General features: G+C 35.3%; 1 protein-coding gene across 4 annotated transcripts in view; it reads left to right on the top strand.

Moving 5' to 3' along the window:
• phf21b (PHD finger protein 21B) overlaps window positions 1-22,708 on the top strand; it is a 147,354-nt gene that overhangs the window by 87,092 nt on the left and 37,554 nt on the right. For all 4 annotated transcript variants that reach the window (XM_039770009.1, XM_039770011.1, XM_039770010.1 and 1 more), the window contains one exon: window positions 20,004-20,096. In XM_039770009.1, the coding sequence (XP_039625943.1) occupies window positions 20,004-20,096 (93 nt within the window). The remainder of the gene's footprint in view (window positions 1-20,003; window positions 20,097-22,708) is intronic.

A 22,708-nucleotide genomic window follows, 5' to 3' on the forward strand; every position in this document is an offset into this window, starting at 1 on the left:
AATGACTGCACTTAAAATTAGTGTTGCCTGTTCTTTTTTTAGACTGAAATTTAAATAATAGTGGTGTGACTCATAAAGTCTAACACATGCCAAGAGAAAATGAAAAGGTAAAGGCTAAGTGGACCCATACTGTAAAAAGTTAAGAAATCAACTTTTTTAATAGAAAAATACTTTCTTTTTAGTGTTGTTTATTTTTATTAATTTTTCTTATACTGTTTTAAGCTTTGGACATAGTTTTGCTTTAACAAACTTTAAAGAAATGCTGCCTTGTACAAGTTTAGATTATGTTTGTTTCATTTTAAAAGATCTCACATTGCTTTTGCTATTCTGGTCATTGACTTTAAACTAAATAAAACATTAACTAGTTTGAGAGGATGAATTTTAATTGCTATTCCAGTACTGAATTGAATCATTTATTTTTTCTTTATAAAGTGAAGAGGTGAAGCCTGTCCCAAAATTAACAGGGGCTTAGCAGGGACTAGCCATCCACCAGTCCATCACATGGTGGCTCACTACAGCTACACATCCTTGGCTCATGATTATTTAGTTGAACCTGGTGATGCAGCATCATGCATGTCTTTGGGCTAGAAAGTAACAGGAGCATGAACAAGGAAAAAGAAAAACTCCCCACAAAAGGCGTTGCAGTTCACAATCAAACTGTGATTCAGTTTGGAACCATCTGTAACATCACTAGTTTCATTTACAAACTCAAAATCAACACCTTTTTAATAGTGTAGTACACTTACAGTACATTTGTTTGGAATTTGTTATTACCTGAAGAGTTATTTTCTTGTGGAATGTAACCAGCTGTCTAAGATTACCTTCATCTTGCACAGTATGTATGATATCGTAGTAATTATTTGATTTTTTTTTTTTTCACATGCTAAGTAAAGCAGGCAGCATGATGGCATCATGGTTGTACTTCTGCCTCATACATTGAATCCTGTACTTCTGCCTCATACATTGAATCCTCATTTAGCCATAGTTTGTTTGGGATTTGCAAGCTCTCTGTATTCTTATAAGCCTTCATGTACTACAGCCTTCCTCTCACATCCTGCAGACAAACGAGATACACATTATCTGCCAACTCCACATTGGTTTCAAGTGAGTGAACATGTGACTTCTGCCATGCAACAAAACCAACCCTGTACAATGCACCAGTATATTGTGTAGTCCAATCATTCACACTCACAGTGATTGGTTTTTTATCACCAGTTAAACTTACACACTCAAGTTGGGATTCCAGAGGAAAACTAGAGTAGTTTGAGAAAAAGCCACACAGACACAGAGTGAGCTGGCAAACTCCACACAGTGACCATATTCAAACCCAGTAAGCTGGATCCATAAGGCAACGGCCCTAACCACTGGTTATTGTGCTGCCACTGTTTTTTTTTTTTTTTATTTCACTGTTACTAAGAAAATATAACGGTGCTTTTCTCATTTACATCAAATTATCTCTGTAATAAGACTGACTAATACTGTTAATCTTTTCCATGTCTCTGCCGTAATGTGTATGTTCATGCACTCTGTGTGTGTGCATGTGTATGTGTGCAGACATGTTTATTGTAAACAGACTTAGCAAGCAAAGATTCACAGAGAAATTTGGCCTGCAGAGGTTATAGTTTCTTTGAGTAGTATGTATAGTTTATGCTGTTTTGGCTCTCCTTCTCACCTGTCTCCAAAGGACTGTCTTTGTGAAGGAATACAGTTTGACTACAACCTGTGAACATTATTTTCAGATAGCAAAACTACATAACTATTGATATATCTGTGTAAATGCTTATTTTCTATTTTTGTAAACTTTATTTAAGCAAAGGTTTAAACTGGAAGCAAAAAAACTATTCGCGATACATGTTTAAATATTATACTGTACTCTGTTAAACAAAATTATGGATGTGTTTCTTTTCTTTCACAGTGTACATCTGATGTCATCAACACTCTTATTATTAATATTTACTTTACAGTGAGTCACAAGAAAGGTGCCCATATACAGTGGTTTATTGCCCTTTCCTTGCACTCAAGTTTTATTAATATGGCTCTTCTATATAAAGATGTCTGCAGCAAGTATCTCTCTTTTAATATCTCTTACAAAACTCACATCCTATGAAAAAACCTGATTAAATGTATAAGAAGGAATGAAATCATGAGTATCTTTAAAATATAGTCATCTTTATGGAAAGCATTATGTTCAGCCCCCTAGACTAGCAATAGGAAGAGTGGTTAGTGAGAAATGGGGAAGGTTCATGGCCGCATTGAGTCAAGATGCATTTCTATAGCTTAAAATTCATCAACATAGGTTCATTGTGAGCAGTCTCTAGTAGTAGGTTCAGGAGCACAGACACTTCATAAATTTTAGGACTGCTGTGATTCAGTTCACAGCTGGTTTAGATAGAAACACATTATGTTGCTTTTACTCAAGTAATTTCCTATGCCATGTTATATAATGTCGAAACAATCCATCCTCTGCTACTTCCAAAACCATATGAGGCAGCGATAACCTAAATGAATCAATTAAAAGACAATTCTCTGGTGTCTGTGTATTTATGATGTGTGCTCTGAAACATGTTTCATAATGTGTTGCCACAAATATATAACACAAAATCCTCTGTGACTACTTACTGTCAATATTTTACAGTATGTGATTTATGTAGCACCCTCTGAAATATAATAAGAATGTGTTGCAAACTAAAAATAATGATCAGAATCATCTTGAAGAATCTTTTTTCTTGTTATATAATTACAGATGTAATTACTGTGTATACAGTTATAAGGAACAAATGTAGTTAAGTCTCCTTTTAAAAAATGATAGGACTAAGCTGATATAGAGGTCATCATTTTTGTACATACAAATGAAGTGGCTTAACAGAGTCCTAAGATGCACTTATATAGAAGATTATTAAACTTTAGAAAGCCATAGTCTGGATTTGCATTATCCCTGGTATATAGGCATGTGTTATATTTTAATTTATTTTTCCTTGTGCTTCTCCAATCTCTCATTACCCATCCTCAAGATCCTATGAATTCCCCAATGACTCACTGTGATGTTCATTAAAGTTCTCCATTTAAGTGCCTTTCTGTTAAGGTTATTGCACAATATGTATACTATGAAAACATACGAGTTCATGCAGCATTTAATTTTCTGATCTACCTCTTTAAGGAGCTCTTAGTATAAGGTGCATGTATTTTTAAATTGCTTTGGGGCATAATTAAAAGTTTACTAAGGTTTCAAGGAACATTTTCAGAAGACATATTTTTTAGTTTGGAAAGTAGAAATAGCAACTACATTATTTACTGAATCACACATAACATTAGGAGTGCTGCAGAAGTTATTTGCCCCTTAGATTGATTATCAGAACTAAGTTATTCTAGAATTATGTATTATTATTTGGTTATACTTTAATGAACATGCCTCAGTGACAGTTAAATAAACTAAAATTCTTGACTGCTGTAGGCCACATTGAAGGAGCAATTGTTGACAGTGAACTGGATAGACAGGTCTTAAAATGGATTGATGAATAGTTATCACACCCCCGTTTTATCTGAAAGTAGGCTATTTTTTTGTTTCATAAATACAGTTCCAGTAATCAGAACAAGCTCATTCTTAAGGTATGACTAGATTACTCTTTCAGTTATGTTGCCTAGAAAATTGTGTTGCATCTTGATGCATGTATCTTTTCTTGAAATCAACATAAATTATAAGTAAATCAAAGGTGGCGCATTGTTAGTACTGATGCCTTGATGCACTGATAAGAAGACCAGAGTTCACATCCTGGGTCCTCCCTTTGTGGAGTTTGCAGGTTCTCTCTATGACTGTGTGGGTTTCCTGGTGACGCTAAACTGGCCCTAGTGTATGTTTGGTCTGTGTGTATGTGTTTGTTCGACCTTAAATGTACTGGCACCCCGTCCAGTGTTTGTTCCTGCCTCTATGAGATGGGATAGGCTCCAGCTCCTCCAAGACACTGCTCTGGATTATACAGGTTAGAAAATTACATGACATAGGTAAATCATTTTCATCAGTACACCCAGTTGAACCACCAACCTCTTGAGGCCAAAATTGAACTTTACCATCTCATACTCTGTGATACACCTTCACAGTGGACAGAAATACTAAATAATAAGTAGTATCAAAGATGGAAATATCTGTTCAGTTCAATATAGGTTTTTATCCTCCTGTTTCACCTTACAATAATATAATGTAAAATTATTTTTTTTACTCTGAAACAACAAACTGAAAATGTGTAGGAAACATAAAAGTATACTGTATATGGCAGAAAATTTAAATAAGCTAAAAGATTGCTCAAAAACGAAGCCAAGAACTCCCTATGAGTTTCCTTCATAATTGTGATATTTAAGTGAGGACTAAAAACTGTATTGCAAAGGGCAAATTTATCAACTGCACAAGCAGGATTGGGTGCGTTCCTGTTGAAAACACTGGTTACTTTAGTAGTTGTATAATATTCTCAAATGTAATTTATCCAATTCAGTGATTACGGTGGGCTGAGGATCAGCTGGCAGCACTGAGCACATGGCAGGAAGCAACCCTCAACAGGATGCCAGTCAACCACAGAGCCAAGTTACATACTCACCTGCACTAACCCTGAGCCAATTTGGAGCCACAACTTTCGTCTTTCATCTTTGGTAATGTGGGAGGTAAACCAGAGTACCCAAAAAAAAACCTGCACAATCACAGAGGAAGAATGCAAACTTCACACATTCAACGATCGAGTGCAGGATTAAAGCCCAGGGTTCTGGGCTAACTACTTTGATGCTGTATGACCCTGCTTCAGTTGTAATTGTGATAAAATCTATGAAAACTCAGATTGTTGAATTTTTATGATAGATGAAAAACATTTCATTTCAATCTTTTAACACAAGTCTCCAAGAGACCTCTAGCAATCTGTAGCAAATTGTACGAGATAGCTGTATTTGTCAGCATGCAAATGCTACGCATTTTCCACTTGCAGTTGGCATACATTACACCCCCGTCATGTTGTACATGATTGAAAAAAATATAATCTGAAAGGCAGCATTGCCATACTGAAGGAGCAACACTGGAGGCACTTAATCCTCCTTCCCCTCCTGTCAGGTTGCAGATTGCTGTACCTTTGGCTGTGGAGAGATCATATGGTTTTGGAAGGGAAGCCTCCACTGTACTGTATTTTTTTTTTTTTTTAAGATGGCACAGCTAAACATTTCCTCTCACCTTAACAATATGGTAGAAGTAATTTTCCTCAAGACCTGCCAAATCTCTGTCCTAATACTGAATGACCCCTAAGAAGATATTAAGAAATTCATTTTCAGTATCAAAATATACAGTAAATCTTAGCAGTTCTGTTGTTAAAAATTGTCAGTTTGTATGTGACCCCAAAAGTAATAAAATGTGTATAAAAACATAAAACAGAAACAAAAATCCAACATGTGTTGAACCAGAGAAATGTATTATTGCAGTATTTGTACACGAATGAGATGCATTCAATTTAATGTAAAGAGAAAAAATGGCTGGAAAAATGTATTTCATTTCATAAAAACCAAGACAAAAGAAACTCCACATTTCCACTATTGACTGTTTATCTTGTAAAATGAGCATTGAGCTATCTTATTGGTTTTTACAGATTCAGACATTAATATTTGTTTTAAAATAAGGATCTCCATGTGTTGTTTTTAAATTAAATTCATTCTGTGCTTGACATTTAAATCTTACCTCTGTTTATTAGCATCAAGTGGAATGCCACAGACTTTCCTGATAAATGTTATCTAAAAAGAGTCTATTATCTTTTTGTTTATATAAACTACACACATTATGCCAACTTGGTGCATGCTCACTCATAATGAAGGAGAAAACAGGAATAGAAAGTTCCAGCTCGTCCATGTTCATCAATATGTATTTTACTGTATACCACACAGTAAAAATCATGCATATAAAGATATTTAACAATTCATTCACGTCTCCTGATAGCATTGTTTGCACAGGTTTTAACTTTCTGCCAAAGGGAATTAATTTGGCTTTTATTTTGCTGAAACAGAAGCCCAAGTTAACATGAGTATTTAACCAGTTTTATCTTATGAACAGAAACACATTTATTTAATTTCTAAAGCTACTGTGGATCTTGTATGCAATACGATGTCATCTATGATTCTGTGCCATCTGCAATGTGCCTATTCTGTCTAGGACACACCTCTCTTCTCCTGCTGTGTCTCCAGCTGTTAGGCAATGACTTACACTTGAACTCGATTGTACTAATCAGTTAAGAATTCTGGCAAACCTAGTTTTATCTTAGGCTTCTAATTCACTCTAAAGTGACTGTCATGCTAGTGTTGTCTGAATATTTGATTTTCCAGTATTCATGACTGCTCTCTCTGATTCTCTTATGCCAATGCTAGTGCACTGACACTGGATTGATCTGACGACATTTTTGTTCTTGAACTACCTGTCTTCCGTCTACTGATCCATTTTGAATAACTACACTGACAGTTTCATCTCTGTGCTTTCCAGACATGACTTTTAACAGTATAAGAAAGGATTAAGCTACAAATAGGATGGAACTGTGTTACTTTCACAGCAGTGTAGTTCTGTCCTGGTGATACTGATGTAAAATGTAAATACAGTTAACTTTTTTTTAAAATGTAAATATAAATATATAGTCTATTCTGTAATGTTGTGATGTAGTGAATTTGTAATAGAAAATACAGGCAAGAATTCTTTGAAAAAGAGAAATGCCCTCCCTACTTGTATAGGTGTGCACAGCATATTGATATTACTATAGTTAATGGACATCACCACATTTTAGATTTTGTTTGGCAGATATGTTAGAGACTTACGACTTGTCATTTCTCTAATTGGAAGTTATCGAAATTTGCCAGTTCTGGATGAAGACCATCATTGTATCTGTAAGTGAAAGCCTGTATACATGGTGTACTTATCCATCCAAAAATTCAAAACGATGGCAAATTTAATAGTAACACAAATGCCAAGCATAGATGAGAAGATAAAGTTTCTCATCTTATTAAGCTCGTTTTCCCTTTTGTGAAACAGATGCACAGGGCCTCATTTAACATAAAGTCACCCTCCCACTCATTTTGACAAACATATAACAAACAATATCAGTGTCACTTGGGGTTTGTCGGGGATGTGTTTTCACAACTCTCTTAGGCCCCTTACAGCAGAAAGACAAAAAAGTGCTTTTACATTGCAGCTAAGTCTTAAGTCATATATGATAGAAGGTGTGAGCTTGCCAACAAAAATAATGCTTGTAGTTTTCCTGAAAAGAATATCTTCCTAACACCCCATAACTTTAGTTTGGTATCTAAGTTACATAAATTTAGTTAAACTTGGCAGTTGTAGCTTGCTTATGACATTATCCTTTTAATATTCATTAATGCAGGCTTCTTACTTAAATAAACATTCCTGAAAACTAGGTTAAAATTACCATTCATCAACAAATTTGGATGTTTGTATTGAGGTTTATTTCATATTCTGTTTGTGATTTTATTTCAAGAGAGAAACATAATGATTACTTTTGTTTTTGTGCCCCATCTACATATTAAAATACACTTAATCCTATTTTAGAAACTAAATATGCAGTTTATGTAACATAATAGCTGAGTTAAGGAGCATACTAGTTGTTATGTTTGAATTTCTGTTGTTGTTTATGTACTTAACAAAAATGTTTTAGAAAATTTACATAAATCTACATTGGAAAAGATTATGGAATTTTTTTAATCATCAGTCAAAATCTGCCATATACTGGCGCTATTGTATGCTTTCAGGACCGAGTCAGACATAAGTACCAAGCTAGATATATTAACTTTTTCTTACAACACACATCCCAATATGTTACAACTAATTATTCCTGTTAAGCAAGCAGTGTGGTGGTGTATTGGCTATAGCAGCAGACTTTAAACACCTATATTGCTATTTTAGTCCTTCCACTTTGCAACCCTTGAGCAAGTTGCTTAACTTGATTGTAAAAACAATTCATGAAAACAATGTAACATACCTCTACCTCTAAAAGACTTTGGGAGTATGTTCATTATGATGGAGATACTGTTTGTAGGAAAGACAATTTTTGATATAGTTAGGTGGCAAGTATACTACTTAAATCTTTTAAGGTCATATCTTCCAAATTGTAACTAACAAGTTTATTTACTTATTAATGGGCACAACCAAATCAATGACCAGAAAGACAATGCTGAAGTAGTAAACAAGTTTGCCAAAAATCAGTTTTGAATATTTCCACAAAGTTTCCAAAAGAATTTTCGCTAAGGTTAGGCATTTTACTAGTAGTAGGACATGTCTTGCCTATAAACTTAAAAGTCTAAGCATGGCAGTACATTCTTGTAATAAAATAATTAAATACAACTTTTTTCTCTCCTGCGGCCTTCCAGTTATGACGTGAATATGTTTGGATTACATCTTGGTGAGCCAAATAGGAGAGCTCTATCAGCTCTGCAGATGGGAGAATTTCTAACCAGCAGTGATATACGTCCATGTGTATAGCCCCTTCTTCTGCTTGCCCCTAAACTGTTATACTATATTTGGCACTTATGTACTCCAGTTTGCCTTTGACAATTAACTGATGGTATGGTTATGAAAAAACTGAAACAAATTGAAGAACAATGTAATGGCAGTCACAGCAGTTACTGATAAACTCAGCTGCATTTTGTAATTGCTTTGTTGTTGAGTCTACTTAAGATTTTGTCATCTTGCTATTTTCTTGTCTTTTGTAAGTTGTGGAAATCATTGACTGCTTGTATTGTTTTTTCAACATCATCTTTGCCTGTCTCTTGTGCCATTGCTAGTGCAATGACATTAGACTGATCTAACCACGATTTTGTTCATTAACTGCCTTTCTTCCATCCACTGATTCATTTTAAACAGCATCACTAAAAGTTTCATCTTCTTGCTGTCCAGACATTACACTAATAGTATAAGAAAAGATTCGGCTACAGATAGGATGAAACTGTATGAGTTTCACAGCAGTGTGGTTCTATCCTGGTGATACTGACATAAGAACAGTTTATTTCTGTTTGAAATTTAAATATAAATATATATCTTATTCTGTAATCTCATGATGTAGTGAATCTGTAATAGAAAATACAGGCAACAATTCCTTGAGAAAGAGAAATGCCCTTCCTTAGTATTGTTTCCAGCTTCATTTAAACAGTTATCAAGATGTTGAATTTTTGTTTTGCTCCTTAGATTTGTGAAACAGAGTAAACCTGATTGTTTACTATGCTACACTAAAGCATTGTGATTTAATGTTGATACGTGTGTGATTGACACCTAGCCTTTAAAAACTTTCACGTTTCAATGCAGTTTGACACAGTGCTGCTAACAATGCCAAATGGTCTTTCTAGCCTGTACATCTTTGAAACTTTTCTTCATTTGCTATTTCCATTTATTGTCCCTTTATTGTACACTTTCATGGGACAATAGTATAAATGCATGTCATATATTCAACCAATAGAACTAACAATCATGCTTTTGTTACATTTGGTAAAAAGAATTAATGTTAATTACTTGTGAAAGGTTGTCCAGCTCCCAGAAGATTGCTTGGTGCAAATATGCACCAGGGTGGCATGGAGTAGGATTAATATCAAACTGATTAATGGAGGGCATCTTTCATGCCAGTTTAGACAGTCTGGGTCAATCAACAAGCAATAAGACAGGCAGATGCACTCTAAGGGTATAATGTAGTAAGGGAAAAGCCAAGGAAGACTTCCTGCTCGGGATCTATGTGTCATGCTTGGAATATATATAGAAATTAATGATTTTATTGGGACTTGTCGTAAGCACAGTACTTGTAAGACTATGACTTTCCTGTGACCTTTTTAGTCTTTGTTAATGTACCATGTCTCATTTCAGAGAAGAAAATGAGATCACTCAACAAAACTGAAGAGCACAGTATTAAACTTAAGTTTAAAAACAACATAACTTTCTCAAACCAGACAAATCCATTTCAGAGTTGTGGTTGAGCATATCTTGGCAGCACTAGGCACATGGCAGCCAACAACACTGCATAGTTTGCCAGGCCATTACAGAGCCTACTCACGCACTCATCTACAGGGACAACTTGGAATTGCCGCTTAACCTAACCTGCATGAAAAAAACACACAGACATGGGTAGAATGAGCTGTTTGAACATGCCTAATGACTGGGCACGAGATATGAATTCAGTTTCTGTGATGCAGCAGTGCTAAACACTGCATTAATGTGCCTCCCCATTTTAAAATAATTTCTTTATTTTAGTACTTCTAAACTAACTTTTCATATATAAATATAGTACCTTAGTGTAGTTTTTGTTTTGGTTTTATTAAGTCGTGTATGAATAGATCAGTATTAAAGCTTTTGACGTTAGAAATGTATTAAAGTAACATTGGAAGTAAAAAATATGCAATGTATAAGACTTTCTGTCAGTCAATCAGTCATTTCCTAACCCTCTCAGGGTCATGGGGGTCTGCTGGAGCCTATCCCAGTTAGCATAGGGTGCAAGACAGGAACAAACCCTGTATAGGGTGCCAGTCCATCACAGGGTGAACACATACACACACATCCACCCCAACCACACACTAGGGCTAGTTTAGGATCGACAATTTACAGTATGTTTTTGGACCGTGGGAGGAAACTATAGAATCCAGAGGTAGCCCAGACAAACACAGGGAGAGCATGCAAACTCCACGCAGGGAGGACCCGGGACGTGAACCCTGGTCTTCTTAGTGTGAAGCAGTAGAGTTACCACTGCATTGCCCAAGACTTTGTGTACATAGAACATAAAAATTAAAAGCTTTACAAATAAAAACACCACATGGAGCTTTCCTCATCTCATTCTTAGTTTATACTTTACCTCAAAAGGTCTTTATTAAGTTACCTTTTCCATGTATGAGCGGTATTTGGACATCAATAGTAGAGAGGACAAAAGAGTTCATGTGAGCACATACTGTAAATTGTGCATGCAGTATTCAAGACAAGTTATTACTTTTTATGTGTTTGTAAATGTAAATGTATTTATAAGAACTAATGAAAGTCTTACTATGAATGGATACTTACTCTGTCTCACTGAAACATATCTGTTTGTTTAAAACTTGCCTATACATATACTCATCTGTTTTTTTTCCAAACTTTGTATGCCTTGGGACATGAACAGCCATTTCTTGAGTACCTCACACATTTATTGCTGATAGTGGTTGAAGCGGAAAACAAGAAGAGGCAGTACTGTTCAGTTAATGCAGTAGGCTGATAGTGGCATCCCCTTCTACATAAACAAGTTTCAACCATAAAATTCCTAGGAAATAGGAAACAGCAACTGGTTAAAAAAGATGATAACACTGAGATGCTATGTGAAGTGCCAGTACTGCATACTGGGTAGTACCCTGCTGACTTCAAACACTGCTGATATGCATGAAAAAACTCCATGCACTCCAAACAATAATGTGAAAGTGCTGATACACATTATCAATAAGTGCTGGCCCACTTCAAGTTCTGGCTCCTGAACACAAATCTTTTTCCTAACTTCACCCTTGGTCCATTACACTGTGATCCTTCTTAATTTAAGAACCTGTCACCCAGTATTGTGGCTAAGCTGAATTCTCCACACTCCTCATCCAAAGCTGGAATTTAGTGTTTTTGGGCAGGGCTCCCTGCTACAACCTAAAAGAGGGGGCATCTATACCTGTGTGTTGGCCAAGTGGGTGCAGGGACTCTACAGACCTCGATAAACTCTTGACTTTGCACCTCTGCCTGGAGGGTAATATAGGCTATGATCATCTTTCTTTAGAGGGAACAAGGCATCCTGATTTCCCATAATATGCAGCAACCAAGTGGCCATAATTGTGGACTTTTTGCTGTAGAGTTAGGGATCCCATTCCCTCAAGGTATTGTCTAACAACACTCCTTGGTTCAAACCAGCTTCTGAAAATTTTCTTTCCCAGATTTCATACACTTATGCCTATAAAAATATCTTGGTAGTCAATTTGGCATATTTGTACATTGAAGCAGTGAGGCAGTGATATCTTCTTCCCTAACTAAAAACAACATATTTTTCTGCCAGTAGATGGGGGAAAAGGACTTACTTAGAGCCTGAAAAAATGCTTGATATGATTAGACTTTTAGTTCTTAAATGTGTGGTGATTTCTATTTTTAAAGCAAGCCATGCCACTGACATCTTATTTAAGAAAATAAAAAAGTTATCATAAAAGGCTATAGGTACAGGGCCTTGCAGATATTTTATATTTTTATCAAAAATGATATATTCTCTTTTCCATTGCCTGAACCTGCTGTATATAACATTGCCGTATTTCATTGATGCAGGTATCCTTTTTCTAAAACCATTTTTCTAGAATATTGCTTAATCGAAGAATATGTGGATTGTACCATTATTTTCTTGCTTCTGCATAGGTGTTCCGTTAAGCACTGCTTTCCCTTCCAGTTCCAGTTCGGCTAATTAGCAGCTCAAAACTAGCCCAGTGTAATGGATGGGTGCCCCGCCTAGTGTTGGTTCGCACCTTCCACACCTTGTTGCTAAAATAGGCATCAGCTTCTTGCAACCCTGGAGAAAAGGATGAATGTTATTCTAAAAGCCCTTTTTCCCCAAAGCATCTTTATATTTTACCTAATGTATCTTTAAAGCATAATCTACTGTATTTCATCTTATTAGTTTATGCTGATGTTGTGCAGCATGGTGACAAAATCGTGGGATTTGTATTGATGTCACCTGAATCAAAGGTTGTCCCCAGACATTTGTAAATACTGTATTGTATATATGTTGACTGTATTAATTCTAAACATTTTTTTTTCCGCAGACTGCTTCTGATGACAATAATAAACCTTGAAGGTTTATAATTTCGTAAACTCCGAATCTGCCATTTGTCTTTGTATAATGTACTTTTTCATATTTTCCAATCATTTCACAGTATACATATTCTGTCTTTGTGGCAATTTATGTGTGAAACAGTGGCAGAAAAATATCATCAGGTCTTTCTTTTTGAATATTCTATGCTTATCAAGAAGTTTTAAAACACTCGTTTCGCTCGCCCACCCCCGGGTTTGGTTTACTGGATATACAATTTAAAGAGATTTTTATTTTCATGGGACTTTTCACTTCTACTTTAAAATTTTTGTAAAAACAATACTTGTCCTTTTTTTTCCGGCCCCAGGCATGGTTAAATCTTTCTCACAGTACGTATAACGCTGCTCGTGTTGTGAAGGGGGCAGCTGAACGCACGCTAAGGAGATGTTGTCAGATCATCTGCTGTCTTTCTGCTGCTGCTGGCGAGTTGCGTGTTCTTTTTGTCATGCTGCACGTAGATCATTTAAAAGCCTTTACAGCAGCTGTGCTTTTGCCACTTCGTGTCTCTGCCGCTCGCGTTGTGAATGGGGAGGGGGAGGGGCAGGCTGAACATGCACTAAGGAGAAGTGGTTGGATCATCTGCTGGCTTCCTGCTGCTGCTGCTGGCAAGCTGCATGCTCTGCTTGTCATTGTTTTAAGAGCTGGAAGCACTGTCAAAAACCCAAAAGCATCCCAACACCTGCTTGGTTAGATGTCTGTGAACTTGTTTTGTGTTGTCTCACTGCCTTGTCTTGCGTGACGTTAGAGTGTCTCTCATGGGACGTCAAATTGTCTTCATGTGACGTTAAAGTGTCTCTCGCGGGATGTCAAATTCTCTTCTGAGAAGATCACGTCTCGTCTCCCTAGTCTCCCTCTCAGTATTTTCTTTTATAATAGAGAGACATAGAAAAAAATGGCTCATAAAATTATAGTGGTGTACATACTGTATATTTTGTGCATTACAATTTATGTTTTAGTAGATTATTCCTAATATGGAATAGATACTATCTACAGTATATTTAAAGCAAAATATTTTGTTAATTAGATTAATTTCAATGTATAGTACACAAATTTCTTTAGGAAAGAGAAAACAATCTTTTTTCAATGTAGCTCATGCTCTATTGGAAAATAGAAAATTGAGAAGTACTTTTGAGTGATGGAAATAAAAATATGAAAAATAAATTGGTAAACACTACATATATTATAGGAATATATCAGCTAATATTTATTATTTTTGCATGTAGTTCATAACTGTTGTTAGCACTGGAAAGTGTTTCTGTATACAATATTCTTGGTTTTCTTCTGATACAAATAACGCCAAATTATCTGCTATGTAATAAAACAGTATTGTCTGTGTGGATGTGCGTGTGTGTCTTGTCCATTCAAACAATCCGATTGGTCAGTTTGGCTTTGGAGACGTGATTGACAGAGGAAGTGCTGGGTAAGAGAGACTGAGACACATGAGTAAAAGCACAGAAGGAGTAATGAGAGTCTCTTTTAAAAAATGAGAGGTGATCGCAACACTATGAATGATGTTTTCACATTGGGCAATAGGGGCCTGTCTACCATTGGTGGTAATCGAAAAGAGAATAGGAAACCATCAAGGCACTTCAAAATGACAGTTTCAGAACCAGGCTTTATAGGAGCACACTTCAAAGGGGAGCACTAGGCAAGAGAGACATACAAGGATACAGAGGAAAGGCGCTGAAGGCACTAATAAGCAAAGAAATTTCTAATATTTATACAAATATTCTATTTCCTGTCTTCAACAAGTATAATGGCTTATATTAGATAAGTCAGGAGACAGTGGTTTGGTGCCATGAAAAAATCATAAAATAATTGCTTTATTAAAGAAAATGTTGTATGTAATGGAATGGAATCAAGCTCAGCTCCCTAGACTGAAAAGCAAATCTGCTAATCATCACACTACCATCACAGCCTATAAAGCACATCTTTCCTGTTGACAGATCACACTGTAGTATTTCATACCATTCTCTATTTTGAAACTGTAACTCGGTGTTCCAATACTGCCTAGGTATTATTTCCAAACTTTACTTTAAATTTAAATTGGGAAGAATTATTTCATTTAGGCTAAATACAATCCAGTATGAGATTTGAGTCAGCCCTGGGGTTACAACCACATTAATCCCAAGCCAACCCCAGGAGTCAAGGCTGAAAGCTATATGTCTAAAAACAGACTTATGCTGTTTCAAATACAGTAATCCCTCCTCGATCGTGGGGGTTGCGTTCCAGAACCCCCCGCGATAGGTAAAAATCTGCGAAATAGAAACCATATGCTTGTATGGTTATTTTTTATATATTTTAAGCCCTTATAAACTCTCCCACGCTGTTTATAAATATTCCTCGTACAATTATACAGCATAAACCCTTTGTATTTTCTTAGATATTAGGTGAGATTCATTGAAATTATTATTATTATGTAAACACACTGTTTATATACAGTAAAACCTAAATATTATTTTAAAGATATCGAGTGTCTCCGATATCACATATGTTACAGCCATTACGATAGACAGGCCACCAGAAATAAATACATACAATGCAAGAAAAATTTGTATACAGTAAATGTGTGTATAGTGACACTAAACGTACGTACATGTACTAAGTATTAAGTAAAAAATTAATTATGATTACTCATCAACAATGACACGATGACTTGTCCAATAACGATGAGTTTAGTTTTACTGCACAACAAAGGAGAGCGTTACAGCTCTTCTAAAGGAGCCTCTTCAGGCGACTGTGTAGCACCGCCGTTGTTCTTCTGGCAGTCTTCAATCCAAATCCCTAAAGCAGATTCCATCCAGACTACTACCTTATTACATCCACTTACAACTCGTTTTGCACCCTGGTTAAAAGGACACTGCGGCCGTAGATCTTATATTCCTTTCCTACTTTGTAATTAAAAAGAATCGTAGCCTCATTGATGCCATAATGGCATCCTACAGCGGTGTAGCTTTTCCCTTCCTATAACATATCCAGAACTTTTACCTTTTCGACAATCATTAACATCTTCTGTTGGCGCTTGGGCACGGCCCCTGAAACAGTAGCAGGAACAGATCGTTTTGGAGCCATAATGAAGGGCTTGACTATGCACAAAGATAAACGCAAAAGAGCACAAAAGTTAACTCTTTACACAGCAAAACACATTGATGCCGAATGAGCGAGACAAGACTTCTTGGTTAACGCCGCAGAATCGAAATTTGGCGCTCCATCACTTAGCCATTCAGCACACAAGAACTTAACTGCGTGCTCTGATTCGTTAGCTTCTCAGCCATCCGCCAATAGCGTCCCTTGTATGAAATCAACTCTGCAAACCAACTGAGGAAGCATGTACAGGAAGTAAAAAGACCCATTGTCCGCAGAACCTACGAAGCAGCAGAAAATCCGCGTTATATATTTAGATATGCTTACATATAAAATCCACAATAGAGTGAAGCCACGAATGGTGAACTGTGCCAGGCAAGTTGGGGTGGTGGTGGTGTAATAGTGAGAAATTACATTTGCAAACCCAAATTGCAGTAAATAACCATAAAAAAATATGGCCCATTCTCAGGATAGCTTCAGGCTGTACAGTGAGGGACATGCTTGATTAAAGAAAAAGCTAAATGTAAGAGGAGGGAATAAGACCTGGATTTCTTGGTTAAAAGACAAGCATGTAAATCATCATACTGCCATCACACCCTGTGAGAAACTGTTTCTCTTTTGATAGATCACACTGTAGTATGTCTTGCCGCTCACTCACTCTTGAAGGCCGAAAGTTATATGTCGAAAAGGTGATTTATGATGAGAGGTATCTGAGTGCCAGATTTCAAGGCTTGATAAACAAAGCTGTGCATAAAGCAGAAACAAACAAACATAGATTATGCTTTACAGGTATATGTTCGAAGATGGTGTCACTATACTTACAAGCAAAAGTAATGAAATGTTTTTAAATACTTTATATATGCACGTGTGTATGCTTGCCTCATGTGTGCTATGTTATTTGTTCTTAAAGGCTAATGGAGATATGAATGACTTAATATCAGCTTTTGCAATTCATAAGGCTGAATGAGTGGTCTTGTAATCGTTGTGCTTAGTGTTCGCTGTGCAACACTGATGATCTGCCATTTAAAAAGCAGAGTTCAATGTTCAAGTCCATTTAGCTAGTATTAGCTTTTAAACAAACTCCAAAACTTGTTTTTTAAGCACAACTAGAATTTAGAAAAAGTTAGCTCAAGGTTACTTGCTGCATTCATAAAGAATAAATGAATGTACGTTAGGTAAAAAAAGATGCAGCAGTTACTTCAATGAATGCCCTTTCAACATAAGAATTTTATCTTTCCTGTTGCCATGGAAACATTTTCCATCTTTACCACAACACGGTATTCACACATACTGCAAAATCCAATTTATTGATGGCAAGTATACTGTAGAAAGGAAGGTGCAACATTCGAAAGCTATTTGAAAACAAGCACATAAAACTGGAAAAAAATTGTTTCCACATCCTGCCAAGAGAACATCATAATGATGATAATCATTGTTTTTCTCTTAGAGACTGCAATTTATCTGAAATGTTTACATTAAAGGCATTTAATAAGAGCATGGATTTTAACTGTAGGGATAAAAAACAAATTATCAAGACAGTAAAACTAAACTACAAGAAAAATAACTATGTAGCATACCAGTTACTTATGAATATTTTTAAAGCATTCCATGTTTACAATATATCCACCAACATATATTATCTTCAAAATCCCATTTAATCCAGAAGTTACCAATATTGTATTCAATAGAATCTAAATGTCTGCAATATATGTGAAACTAGAAACAAAACAAAAATATTTGCTTAAAGTTGCATAATATTTGTACCTGAAATTCAGTTTCAAATTGCTGCTGCATAACAAAGTAATTAAAAGGGCACTGAAAAAGTAAACATATAAACATGATTTATGTCATGAACTGGATAGTGTAATGTATAGCAAATACATTACACTGAGGTGCTAGTGCAGTTTATTAGGCATAGTCCTTTAACACATTTAATAGTGTATTAACATCCAGTTGTGCAAATCAAGCTATATATTGCGTTTGCAGAATTTAGTCAAAGAAAGGCAAACCGCAGCAATAACAATTATTAATAAACAACTGAGTAGTGAGATGTGTAAAATATATCATGTATAATGAGTAATTATATACTCAAGAGACCATGCAAAAGAGCAGTGGATTGAAAGCAAAGCCTGTCAGTGTTCCTTTGTTACTTTTTTATGAGTGTCAGACTCTTCAGCAGTGAGCTGTTCCTAACTATAATTTATTTTAGTGTTCCAAATGTAATTGTTCTTTTGCAGAAGTAGTTGATTCCAGCATACACACATAAATTCTTAAAATACTTGTCACAAACTTCAAAATGTACTGTTCACTCAAAAAGTGTACAAACTCCACCACCATTGTCCCATTCTCCTCCATAGCCCAATGAAAAACTTGTACCTGGCCTCCTTGGTAAACACCAATTGAAAAGCATGTCTTTACGTTACTTGTAGACAGAAATGAAACGGAACGAAATTTAAATGTAACACTATCCTCCATATGGTCTTTACCATTTTGTTTTTGTTTCTTGCAGAGTGATTTTCTCGATTATAACCACAGCTGTGTTGTTTGCTCTTCTGCTTGTTCTTTCTTTTCAAAATACAACACTACCATTGCTTGATCAGTAAATGTTGACTTTATAAAATCAGTTCTTTTCTCGAAGCTAAATGTCAGGATCATCTGAGAATTAAAAGGATTTTGCTTCATTTTGCATACTTATATTCTTAATTGTTACTTTGCTGATGATGTCACTCTCTGAATTGCACTTTTCATCTTACAGTGCTTCCCTGTTACTATAGTGCCTTTGCACATGCGTCGTTAACATAGTGACCCCAAGGGAAAGGGAGCAGTGACCGGTTTTTTATTCTTTATATAGAAAATAAAGGAAAGTCTTTCAAAATCAGAAAGTATTAAAATTAATTGTTTTTTCTTTTTGGTAATAAATAATTGTTTCCTTGACTTCGGTTTCTGACTTCTCCTATAAGACTCTATTGATTGACGTTTGTCTGTCCTGTGGTTGTAATTTCATTGTTTTGTGCCTAAAGGTGTCCTACTTGTAAAATAATATAAATCACCAGGGTTATTTTTTAATTTGTTTTTAAAGGCATTGTCTCTGGTAACACTATAAATTGTAAACCGCTCTTTGGATTCCAACCCCAGACAAGCCACCACACACCATATTAGTCCATCCAGGTATTACTGCAAAGAATTAACTAATCTTGTCAAGAGCTATATGTAATGCTTTATCATTCACAAATTGTGATACATTGTGATGTGTGTGAAAATAAATCCACTATGTATGTATGTATGCTAATACAGAATAAGGAGCAAACTTACCTAAAAGCGAGACAGTGAAACTCTTATGTTTATAACAAAAAATAGTCTCAGTACTATTAAAGAAAAAAGTGATCACGCATGGGTTACAGGTGATTATGTCCACTGAGTCATGAGACTCCCACTGTGATTTCTACAACAGCAACTGTTTAATTAACCTTTTGTATCAAAAAAGACTTCAGCAAAAATGAGCAGCAGTGACATCTGTTGTCGGGTTGATCATTCAAGCTGATAAGCTGAGCGTTTGTTTGGTTCCCCAGTCAGGGTCCATTCACGCTGTGTTTTATACATTCATTGATACTTGGATTACGCAAGGTTCAGTATTTGCCTTCTCACTTATGTGCTTCTTTCAGTAACTGTCTGCTGTCAACCAACAACAAGAGGAAAGCAGTAATTGTAATGAAGCCCACCCCCCTGTGTCCCAAATCAAAAGTTTATTCTGGTAGAATGTGGCGCAATACAGATGTTGGTGTATCACTAGGTGCACTTCTTTGAGAAATTTAAAACGGAGATATATTCACCACTCTTAAGAGTTCTTGGTACTGTAATCACAGAAACAAAGAAAGTCATTCTAATTTGTCCTCCATGTAACAATGTGTACAAATTCTAATACTGCCTTTTTATATTTATATATACTCTTGAAGTAGTTTTAAAAATAAATTACAGATTTGTTAATTTATTTGGAAACTATAACAGATGTTTGCTTTAACTTTGATTCATTTTTGGCTTATAATATTTATTTGGTAATTGTGTTTTTCCCCCCAGATGTTAGGAACCATCTCAGCAGTGCCCCTCAAGGTTCCTCAGGTCAGTTCACTGCACCGTCTTGCAGGACAGGGACCTACAGTTCTACCTCAGGTAATTTAACAGAATAGAACATGAAATGAGAACTAATGCATGTACAGTGTATATATGATATTTATGAGAAAGTATCTTGTGCATTTTTAATAAAGACCTGAACAATAATTTTTTCTAAATTCAGAGACTGAGTACAGAAAGTTGATGATGAAGTGTAAATAAATTAAATGACAGTGAAATAAATGATCACATAACTCACTTTCTGTTCAGTTCATCTTTAGGGTAGTATTTAAAATATATTAAGCATTCTGGAATCAGTTTCTTGTGAGTATTATTATCAGTTAAAAATCTCAGCTCTCCTATTGTAAAGTGATCTTAGATTGCCTGTATTCCAAATTCTGTACTCAAAAGGGATGTCAGCATTTTGCTCCATATGCATGTTTTAGTCATTAGCTCAGCATTTTTTATGTACACAAAATGCTACACATCAAATTGGTCAGTCCATGGTTTTGTAAAAAAAAAATCAGTGCATTTGTGTACATATGCAGAAAATAAAGTGTCAAACTGAAGTGTTTCTATTGGATCCCATCAATATAAAACATTTTTTTTTTATTTCATATTTTGTGCAAGCCCTGTAAAAAAGAGCTGTAGAGAAAGAAAATAAGTTCACTTTAGATGAAAGAGAGTGTAGAAATGACAAAAGTTAGTGTGTTTTTTTGCCAGAGAATTTAGTGCTGGTGTGTAATTTGTGCTGCATCCTGGTTTTGGTTCCTAGTTTACAGATTAGACTCCATCCCCCACCATCCAGCTCTTGATAAAGCACATAAAAATAATGATATATAGATTGGGGTGCATTTGAAGACTAGTTTAAAAATTGGATTCTTTTTTACATTGCATTTTAAAAGGTCCTGTTATAAAGGACTGTAACAATATGTGTATTTAGTGATAGTTGGTCCTGTTTTATGCTATAGAAATGTATTTCAAGACTAATTACCTAGTATCCTCTAAAAACTAAGCTATTTAATCTCCAACCACAGTGCAAGTACTGTAAGTAAATTGTTTTAAGAATGTGTGCAGTGCAGGTTTATGCTGCTGTCTCAGATCCATAAGAAACAATCATACATAAAAGTGGGATTGTGAACCTCTCATGTTTATAACAAAAAGTAGTCAGCCAGCATATTGGACTGCAGTTGCGTTGGTAACACATATCCATGTTGGAAATGTCCTGATGAAATCATTCACCGTGTACATCATTGTGCACACCAAGGGAAAATTCAGGAAATTAATATTCAATGACATAATACTCTTCATAATTTGATATGATTTTAGAAGGTGTCTCACTATTTCAGGACAGTTTTCATGGTTACAATTTACTGAAAGGTTGGTACACACACTTTTAAAACTCTGTCAAGTGGCTTTCTCAACTTCAAATCTCACATTTTTTAAAATATCTCTTATCTGTAGAGCTACACAGATACCTTCCTTAATCCTGGCATCACTTATTACATTAATTATATTAATTACATTTGTGTTTTATCCATTGCTTTACCAAAGTTTTTCATACAGCCAAGTTTAATATGCAGAGGAGGATAGTAAACTGTTTACCACATTTTTCTTTTCTGGAACAAGTGAGGCACGTTTCTGGCAATTGTTTTCTGAACATAGCAATTCTTCTTGGCCTTACTGTCCCACTCACTCAAAAAACAAGAATATTTGGTGTAGCCAATCAGCAGGCCAAACAAAAGTACAATCAACTTTAGATCACCATAGATATTCCACGTCTGTTTCTGATACTGAATGTACCGTAAAAGTAATTTCATGTTCTCATATGTCTCTTTCATGTTAATAGCATGTTCTATAAGTGCTGAAAGGAACTGCTTCTGCGGCTGGCTTTTAAGCAGTTAATAATCAAACACCACTCATCTACTGTATGTTGTGTTTAGTTTTCATAACTAAATAAATTTACATTTTAATGTAATAGCGATTAATATTTGAAAAAATGTAGTTTAAGTTATTAATACATTATTCTGCAATGACACTAATTAATACATTTGCAGTATGAAAAATATGGAGGTGATACCAAAAGAAAACTAAGCCTGATAGAAAATGTCTTTCTTCATATTTGAATTTAGCATTATAAAGTATGCTTAAACACCTATCACAGTTCTTAGGACAAAATTGTTGCTGACCAGTGTTAATGATTTGATACGTGGTTTTTGAAATTTGCAATCTTCTAGTTAATTCAGCTTTTCTATCTTTGGCGTTTCGCTTTCTGTTCTAGGGTTACTAGTTCTTTGGATTGATTCTAGGATCAGATGATATACTTAGAATTTAGCTCTCTTCCTTCTTTCAGTGTTTACTTTTTCTGTTTTTTCTTTTGCTTATTTTTCAGAACATTGTGGAGTTCTACTGTAAATCTATTAGCTCACCATTTAAAGGTTTCATTTCTAGTTTTCTAATCTTTATTTCCTTGTGTTTTTTATTACTTCATTTTGTGTTAACTGATCTTCAGTTATTTAATTTACATTCTGGGTTTGATTAGTCAGGAGATGTAAGGTTTCTTGGACCTACCTCTGTAGCTGGACCTCAATGAAACCCTGACAAATTAAATTTTTATGAGTGATGTTTTTGTTATTAATTTAGCTGATCCCTTTTCCAAAGTGACATTTGAG

The sequence above is a fragment of the Polypterus senegalus genome, chromosome 11 (assembly GCF_016835505.1).
Source record: "Polypterus senegalus isolate Bchr_013 chromosome 11, ASM1683550v1, whole genome shotgun sequence".
Taxonomy (NCBI): domain Eukaryota; kingdom Metazoa; phylum Chordata; class Cladistia; order Polypteriformes; family Polypteridae; genus Polypterus; species Polypterus senegalus.